The sequence below is a fragment of the Leopardus geoffroyi genome, chromosome B3 (assembly GCF_018350155.1).
Source record: "Leopardus geoffroyi isolate Oge1 chromosome B3, O.geoffroyi_Oge1_pat1.0, whole genome shotgun sequence".
Classification (NCBI taxonomy): domain Eukaryota; kingdom Metazoa; phylum Chordata; class Mammalia; order Carnivora; family Felidae; genus Leopardus; species Leopardus geoffroyi.
In genome coordinates this window covers 74,897,455-74,906,441 of record NC_059337.1, presented here as the reverse complement: position 1 = coordinate 74,906,441, position 8,987 = coordinate 74,897,455, and the positions used below count along the sequence as shown (strand labels likewise).

The following is an 8,987-nucleotide window of genomic DNA, read 5'->3' as shown; positions in this document are numbered from 1 at the left end:
AGATCAGTGGAACAGAATAGAGAACCCAGAAATGGACCCACAAACGTATAGCTGGCTAATCTTTGACAAAGCAGGAAAGAATATCCAGTGGAACAAAGACAGTCTCTTCAGCACATGGTGCTGGGAAAACTGGACAGCGACATGCAGAACAATGAATATGGACCACTTTCTTACACCAGACACAAAAATAAACTCAAAATGGATGAAAGACCTCAATGTAAGACAGGAAGCCATCAAAATCCTCAAGAAGAAAACAGGCAAAAACATCTCTGACCTTGGCCACAGCAACTTCTTACTCAACACGTCTCCAGAGGCAAGGGAAACAAAAGCAAAAATGAACTGCTGGGACCTCATCAAAATAAAAAGCTTCTGCACAGCAAAGGAAACAATCAGCAAAACTAAAAGGCAACCAACAGAATGGGAGAAGATATTTGCAAATGACACATCAGATAAAGGGTTAGTATCCAAAATCTATAAAGAACTGATCAAACTCAACACCCAAAAAACAAATAACCCCATGAAAAAAATGGGTAAAAGACATGAATAGACACTTCTCCAAAGAAGACATCCATATGGCCAACCGACACATGAAAAAATGCTCCACATCACTCATCATCAGGGAAATACAAATCAGAACCACCGTGAGATACCACCTCACACCTGTCAGAATGGCTAACATTAACAATTCAGGCAACAACAGATGTTGGCGAGGATGCAGAGAAAGAGGATCTCTTTTGCATTGGTGGTGGGAATGCAAGCTGGTGCAGCCACTCTGGAAAACAATATGGAGGTTCCTCAAAAAACTAAAAATAGAACTACCCTACGACCCAGTAATTGCACTGCTAGGCATTTATCCAAGGGATACAGGTGTGCTGTTTTGAAGGGACACATGCGCCCCCATGTTTATAGCAGCACTATCAACAATAGCCGAAGAATGGAAAGAGCCCAAATGTCCATCGATGGATGAATGGATAAAGATGTGGTATATATATACAATGGAGTATTACTCGGCAATCAAAAAAGAATGAAATCTTGCCATTTGCAACTATGTGGATGGAACTGGAGGGTATTATGCCAAGTGAAATCAGTCAGTCAGAGAAAGACAAAAATCATATGATTTCACTCATATGAGGACTTTAAGAGACAAAACAGATGAACATAAGGGAAGGGAAACAAAAATAATATAAAAACAGGGAGGGGGACAAAGCATAAGAGGTTCATAAATATGGAGAACTGAGGGTTACTGGAGGTGTTGTGGGAGAGGGAATGGGCTAAATGAGTAAGGGGCACTAAGCAATCTACTCCTGAAATCATTGTTGCACTATGTGCTAACTAATTTGGATGTAAATTTTAATAAAGTAAAAATAAAATTAAAAAAAAAAGGAACTAGTGTGGTAGGGCTACAGGCCCAGGTATAGGAACCTGTATCAGCTTATATCCTTGCAAATTACTTGGCAGATATTGAATGTAAACCAGTAGCAGTTAAATTCAGAAAAACTTGGTCATTCAGAAACATCAGCTATTGCAAGGGCAAGCACAGAGTGAGCTCCAGCCTGCTTCGGGAAAATGTGGCCAATGCCATAAAGAATGTACTTACTGTCCCTTCTCCATTGCACTGCTGTCTCAATCGGAGGCAAGAAAGCACAAGCCTGTGCCATCAGGTGTCCCTCTCCATAGTATTTCTTACAAGAGTATTTCTTCTTGCAACATGTGTCAACGTTTACAGCTGTTCTAGTCCTGCATGGCAGTTTGAGGGTTAAACCCACTTCAGTCACATGCTCAATCCAAAAAGATACAGCTATTACTCAGAGAACAAGGTTAAGAAACACCCTGGCAACTTAAAGTTCAACAAATAAAACAAGATGGTGTACAAAGCAGGACATGACTCAAGTCTGGTAAATCTGATTAATCTGTAATACGTTTAGGAGAATTTAGAGGGAAAGATAAACAGCCTCCAGGAGGACATATGCACCATTTGCCCATCAAACCGTTATATGACCACACAAGATATAACACAAGGGGACCAAATCAGTGTTTATTAAAGACCAACCATGTGGCATTTTTCATTTAGCACCATATTTAATTCTCCAAAAACCCTGTTTCATGTCATTCTTTGTATTTTACAAAGGTAGTAACTAAAGCTGAGAACTTAAGGAATTTTGCTAAGGTCAGACAGATAGCTAAGCAGCAGAAGAAGGATTCAAGTTCTCCCATCTAACTGCAAAGCCGGCCATGTGCCTTGAATGTCAAAGTGAATAATGGCACTGATGATAAATGCTTCAGGAACTCAGAGGAGGGATGATCCCTCTGCATTAAAGTGGCCCAGGAACATTGCCGTCACTAAATGCCAGTGTTTTTATAGTCGGCCCAACCTTTTCCTTCCCACTCACTGTGAATCTTAAACAAGACTCTGTCCAACCTCTACTTTAATATCTCAGGCAATGGGGAAATCACTTGCCTCCCCTCCCCACACATTCGTGTTGTAACAACAGACTATTAGCAAATTCTTCCTTATGCAGAGTCACCATCTTCCTCACATGCTGTGGAATCAGATATAGAGGCGACGTAGCCAGGGAAACGACGTTGAACTACAGCACAGGACTGTTCAGCAAAGGTGCCACAGCCCATTGGCTTGGCCCTCCGGCAGCACCAGACAGCTGACCCACAACTCATTTTTCCCCAAAAACCAGACCCCTCGGCCACTCACCCTCACTGGAAAAATTAATTCCATAATGCCTGCTCCCTCTGATTACACCTTTCTAAATCAAGTTTTATACCTACTCAACTGATTGGTAGAGTCTCAGTCACAAGATTGAGGCCTACATGCAAAGGAACCTGAGAAAGGAAGTTTATGGATTCCACCTTAGGAAAGCAAGAATCATAGCTGGGAATTCCTCTAATATGGGAAGGGTGTTCAAAAGACACTAAGGACCCACCATACATGGCAAATGTCTCCTACAAGCCATCACGTAGCTGCCACACACTCCTTCTCTGTACCTAACCTCCCTAAAACAAAAGTGCTCTCATTGAACGTAATCCTCTCTATCTCTCATACAAAGAAAAATGAGGCTTGACTCTCCCCAGAACTGATATAATCCAGTCTCATCAGTTACTGCTTTCGACTCCAAGTACAGGATTTCTAGGTGATACCCATGCCACCTCTAATCTAGTCAGACTCCCAAAGTGATATTCTACAAACCGTGGACTAAGCCGAAGGTTCACCACCAACAACATACTATATACAAAATAGCAGAAGGAGGGCAGAGAAGAGAGAAAAAGGAAATCAGTTCAAACATGCAAACACACATGACAGCACAAGGAAGAAAATATGGAAAATATGGGCAGATAGTGCCAACTTTATTTCTGAAATTGGCACTTGACCAGAGCTTATACCTATTCCATTCTCTTGCCCTCAGCCAGTACAGGTGAAACAAAAATTAAATGTTGGTGAACCAGGTCTTTACTGATGCTGTGGAACTATCACACAAGTCCTGGACTACCTACCCCTCAACTTCTCATTACATGAGTGAAAAATAGAAATGTTTCATTTGCTTACCTCTCGGATTTTGGGTCCAACTGGTGCAGGGCCAAAGGACAAGACTTCTCCAGGTCCAGATTCGCCTCTGTTCTGCTGATGGTAGAATGCCCAGAGTAAGTTTGCCATCTTTAGCAAATCAAAATGCAGGACTCCCAGATACATTTGAATTTCAGATTGACAATTTATTTTAGTATAAGTATGTCTCATTTGATATTGAGATATACTTAAAAAATGATTTGTTATTCATCTCAGATACAAATTTAACTGTGCATTCTGTATTTTATCTGGCAGATAAAGAGAGTGAGAAAAAATTAGTACAGGGACTCATCAAAAAATTTTACAAAAAAAATTGTACAGGGACTAGAAATACGTGTAGGTGTAATTATTCTAGAGAGGGTCAGAGCTGAGGGCAACTGAGGACCTAACCAGTATTTCCTAAGGAATGAACCACTCCAGTCACAAACCCAAGCTGAGACCAAGGGCATGGTAGAATGATTTGGGGAAGATATTTTTCCCCTGTGCTTACCCATCTCTGAATTAAATGGCTTCTCAGTCTCCAAGAGAAATGACACTCCACCCCGTTACCCAACTCTTCCCTGGACTCCCTGCTTCTCCAAGTCTGGGGAAAACAGCAAGTATGTACTTGAAACTTGGTTATGGTAGTTATGAGTTGTGTGATCTTGGTCATGTTAATGTGTCTGAGCCTCAGTCCTACATCTGTAAAGTGACAGTAATGGTATTTTCTGAAGAATAAAAAGAGTAAAACCTCAGATACTGACCTCTGTGTACATTCTATTTCAGCAAAACAAGTTTGAATAATAATGAGAGAGTAGGAAAACCCAGGCTCCCAGGGCAAACCATTCTTCTACATCTACATCCCCATTGGTGGGACTCTTTTCTCTGTTTCTCTTTGGTGGTAGGTCAGAGAGGGCCCTTGATTTGGAATAAGAAAAATCTATTTCTAAACTAGAAGCCTCGATAGTCAATCCATAAAACTGAGCTAATAATACATACTTCACAGGGTTGTTATGCAAATATATCAAGAGTTGGGACAATAAATGATGCATAGGCTCTCAAAAAATGCTAATTCCAATCCCACTTGCTCTTGTGATAATGTGTATAAAACCCTACCATCGGGTATGTTCCCTTCCCCCATCTACGCTCCATAGATCTTTCTTCTGCCTATGAACATCTGGTTCAGAGGATGAGAGAGACCAGATCAATGGTTTTCAAATTGTAGGTGGTCACCCTTTAAGTGGGGTGCTGTCCATATTTTAATATGGAGTAGATGGGGCGCCTGGGTGGCTCAGTGAGTTGAGTGTCCAACTCTTGATTTCAGCTCAGGTCACGATCTCGAGGTTCGTGGGATCAAGCCCCACATCAGGCTCTGCACTGTCAGTGTAGAGCCTGCTTGGGTTCTCTCTCCCTCTCTCTGCCTCTCCCCTGCTCTCTCTCTCTCTCTCTCTCTCAAAATAAATAAACATTTAAAATTTTTTAAATAAAAAATACAGAGTGGAATGGAATGAATGGAAACTGAAAGCATTGCACATGACAAGGATAAATATTGTTTCCCAAAACTTTTGATTCATTTGTACGTGTGTATGTTTGTGCTCGTGTAGTCACACATGCATATATATGGCTACTGGGTCCCTTTGCAAAATGCACTTCCTATTGTGGGCCATAAAAGTGCATGTGTTTCTGGATGCTCTGTGTAAGGACTCTCCCCACCCGTGTTTCTGATGAGCCTGAAACCAGCTGCCCTGACTGCGAAAGACACAATCCCTCCACCTCCCCTCACGAGATAAGGCACCATGGTTGAAAGCTCATCCTGGAAGCCAAAACTTGGGGGTCAGACCTCCACTTCACCTCCAGCAAAACAGAGGGTAACTTGGGGGAAACTTCTGATCAGAAAGCTCACCAGTTTAGGATGGGAGAAGAAAACATGACCACACAGTTCCTGTGGTTACCAGCCCAGCCCTTCGCTCATCGCTGGAGTTATAAAACCCAAGCCGGAAAACAGAAGCAGCATCTGCCAGGGGCAGCCTCTCTGAGAAGATGCATTTTCTTCCTCTCGCCCTGCTGCTCCTTCTCCTCTGCTCCAGAGCTGAAGCTGGTGAGTCCTTCCCTCTGGAAGCTGCAGTATCAGCCCCCAACACAGTTTAGTCTGAATATAGCTGACTCTTAAACAAGACCGCAAGATCTCTCTGCAGGAAACCAGAGTGCAGTTCCACTTGGGATATGCCTCCCCCACCCCCCAGTCTCTGCAGCCTATGGTAGTTCCCAGGGACAAGGAACCCCACTGACTAGGGGAAAGCCCGAACAGGTGGGAGGAAGAGGGGGCATCTTCTCATGACTTAAGGTGAGATGTTGGGTAGGAGGTCCTATGTTCTCTTCATCTTCTGAGCTTCGGGGCTACACTTTACCTCGTAATGTGGCCATTCTCTGACACTGCCCTCAAGGTATGGAGCAGGTTGAAACCAGGACCTGGAGAACTGGCCCTGCCCAGTGGAAGTAATGTGGCCATTCTCTGACACTGCCCTCAAGGTATGGAGCAGGTTGAAACCAGGACCTGGAGAACTGGCCCTGCCCAGTGGAAGAGGAGCATTGAGGTCCCAGGCACAATGGCAGTGGGGGAAATCCGAGGTGAAAAATGCCTGAATGGCATCTGAGCCCAGATTGGCTGTTGTCCCTGGAAGAAGGAGTGAGAATTTATGTGAGAGGTTGTGGGTGGGGACACCAGATACCCGAGCCTCCTGAGGGGGCAACAGGCAGAGTACACAGTGAGGATGAGATTAGAGAGAAGCCCCTCTCAACTTTAGCTCAGCCTATGCATTCTCTGTGTTCAAGCCCTGGGGATCTCTGTTCCAGGAGAGATCATCGGGGGCACAGAGTGCAAGCCACACTCCCGCCCTTACATGGCCCACCTGGAAATTGTCACTCTCCAGAATAGACCGGTATTTTGCGGTGGTTTCCTGATAAGACGGAACTTTGTGCTGACGGCTGCTCACTGTGCAGGAAGGTGACACAGCAGGGTCCCATTTATCTCCCTTCTGGAGATTAACAGCTAGGGTGGCAGCCAAGGACGTACCCTTTGGCGGTCTGAGGGGAGGCTCCTGGGGCTGGGACAGGCAAGACTTGAACTTATGGAACTTGGTCCCATAATTGATGAGATGCCCTGATCTTCAATCACTGTGAGCTCGGCTCCCCTACAGAGAGGAAAAGGAGGCCCTATCCAAAAGTCCCTCCTCTAAAAGTAGCTTCCCTCTCCCAACCCCACCCAGTTTTCTAGGCCACTTCCTCTATGCCCTTTCCAAGAACACTGGCCTTTAATTCTCAGGGACTTGAGCCATCTTTCCAGGGGAGGCAGACAACAGGGTCCACCAGGGATCCCACCACCTCAACTCCCCCTTTCCTCTGATATCTCTGGCCCTCACACAGGGCTCCCTAAATTAGGAAGTGCTAATCCTGTCCCCTGGGTCCTCCATGGCCTACTCAGTCTCCAGGAATTCCTGAGGGTCCTGGAAATTGTCCATGTTCCCTGAGAAAGCTATTCCCTGAGTAAAATAGGAGGCCCCACCCCAAATGCTACAAGTGGTCCAGAGAAAGAGGGGTGATTAGAGTCCAGTGACCCCCGTGATAGACTCTAGTCCTCTTTTCTCAGAATGGGAACATTGCAGGAGAAACCTGAGACCATCACAGTTTCTCCTGGTCCTTCCTTCTCCCTCACAATAGGTCCATAATGGTCACACTTGGAGCCCATAACATACAAAAGAAAGAAGATACATGGCAGAAGCTTGAGGTCATAAAACAATTTCCTCACCCAAAATATGATGACAGTGCTCTTCTCCATGACATCATGTTACTGAAGGTAATAACTTCTTTCTCCACATTTCCCACTTTCTGTTCTCTTAGTTTTCTCCTTCAGGTCTCCACTGCCCTAATATGTCCACAACCTGCCTCTGGACTCCAACCCCACTGACTCGTGCCACCGGATGTAGTTCTAATGCAAAACAGTTTGCCCTGTCCTTCCCTGATTTCCTCCAACTGCCCTGTCACCCATTTCTAGCACTGACAGCCCCTCATGCCCTCCACAGTTGAAGGAGAAAGCTAACCTGACCCTGGCCGTGGGGACGCTCCCCCTTCCGCCCCAGTTCAACGTCATCCCACCCGGGAGAATGTGCCGGGTGGCTGGCTGGGGAAGAATACAAGTGAAGGAACCAGGCTCTGGTACTCTGCGAGAGGTGAAGCAGAGGCTCATGAATCCCCAAGCCTGCAGACACTACAGAACTTTCGACCACAACCTCCAATTGTGTGTTGGCAATCCCAGGAAGACAAACTCTGCATTTGAGGTGATCCTCGGACGAGGGTTCTTTTCTACAAGTCACTGTTCGGGGTCCAGACGTCTTGTGAAAGGAGATGGGGTGGGAAGGTTGTCAGCCAGCGACAGGGTTTCAGATCATGGGCCTAAGGAACTGGAATCACCCCTCTGCAGATCCATTCCCTGCTCCTCCCCCACCCATGGCCCCGTGCAATCTCTGGGCACCCCTCCCAGGCTGCTGCACAGGGCACATGAGGTGGCCAGAAGGAAACAGAAAAGGGGCATCACACCGAGATGTATAACCCCATGAGGAACCAGGGCTGCTGGGTCTGACCCCAGGTCTCACTGGGAGTAGATGACTTCCCAGCTCACCTTCTGTGTTCTCTCTCTCTCTCTCTCTCTCTCTCTTGCTCTCTCTCTCTCTCTCTGCCCCACAGGGAGATTCCGGGGGCCCTCTTCTGTGTGCTGGGGTGGCTCAGGGCATCGTCTCCCATGGACGGAAGAATGCAAAGCCCCCTGCTGTCTTCACCCGGATCTCCCACTACCGGCCCTGGATCAATGAGGTCCTGAAGCAGAATTAAGCCTGGATGGAGCCTGGGCCGGCCTGAGGGGAAATCTGGAACCAGACCTGAGCAGGCTTTCTGTGCCACTCACTTTCAAGCTGCCTCTGATCTCTGCTGAGGCCCTGCTGCATCCCTCAGACCCACAAAGGCCCCTCCAGGGCACAGAATCCTCAGTAAACCTCAATAAAGACCCAGCTTTCAGACGTGAGGATGTGTCTTCTCTCTGATGCTCTCTTCTCTTGGCACAATGCAACTGGCCTCCAGCCTAGGCAGCCTACAAGCTTTGGAAAGGGTCGGGGTGTGTGGGAGCGGGGGGGGGGGGGGGGGGGGGCCTGGGGGGGGGGAGGGTGTGAGTGTGAGATACAGAGAGGAAATAATGAAGAAAAATTAGGGAAAGAAAGAAGAGAAAGGGAATCCCTGGAGAGACAGGATCCTTATTTCCAACTTAAACAAGATGTTATGCCAGATCCTTGCTGTAATCATCAACTCTGTACTGATTCGAATTTATCTTTAGTAATATCCAGAATCACTAAGACCATTGTGAATCACAGGCAAAGATGTAGGATAT

At 46.1% G+C, this 8,987-nt stretch overlaps 1 protein-coding gene across 4 annotated transcripts; it reads left to right on the top strand.

Moving 5' to 3' along the window:
* The first annotated feature begins 5,419 nt into the window (after window positions 1-5,419).
* Window positions 5,420-8,627, top strand: LOC123583474 (chymase-like). Of its 4 annotated transcripts, none has more exons than XM_045450566.1 (6): window positions 5,562-5,651; window positions 6,083-6,181; window positions 6,407-6,557; window positions 7,271-7,406; window positions 7,633-7,887; window positions 8,294-8,627. In XM_045450566.1, the coding sequence occupies exons 1-6, from the start codon at window positions 5,594-5,596 to the stop codon at window positions 8,435-8,437; spliced, it is 843 nt and encodes a 280-aa protein (XP_045306522.1). In that variant the 5' UTR covers window positions 5,562-5,593; the 3' UTR covers window positions 8,438-8,627. The 4 variants fall into 4 exon arrangements, with proteins under 4 accessions (XP_045306524.1, XP_045306525.1, XP_045306522.1 ...); XM_045450567.1 differs by lacking the exon at window positions 5,562-5,651 and adding an exon at window positions 5,669-5,997; XM_045450568.1 differs by lacking the exon at window positions 6,083-6,181 and having other exon boundaries at window positions 5,420-5,651.
* Window positions 8,628-8,987: the final 360 nt, after the last annotated feature.

Bases quoted from the DNA above. Each gene is read 5' to 3' on its own strand.
- LOC123583474 (XM_045450566.1), top strand. From the start codon at position 5,594: ATGCATTTTCTTCCTCTCGCCCTGCTGCTCCTTCTCCTCTGCTCCAGA. The intron at 5,652-6,082 runs GTGAGTCCTTCC...ACTGCCCTCAAG, and splicing joins CTGCTCCAGAGCTGAAGCTG to GTATGGAGCAGGTTGAAACC. The intron at 6,182-6,406 runs GTGAAAAATGCC...TCTCTGTTCCAG, and splicing joins GGCAGTGGGGGAAATCCGAG to GAGAGATCATCGGGGGCACA.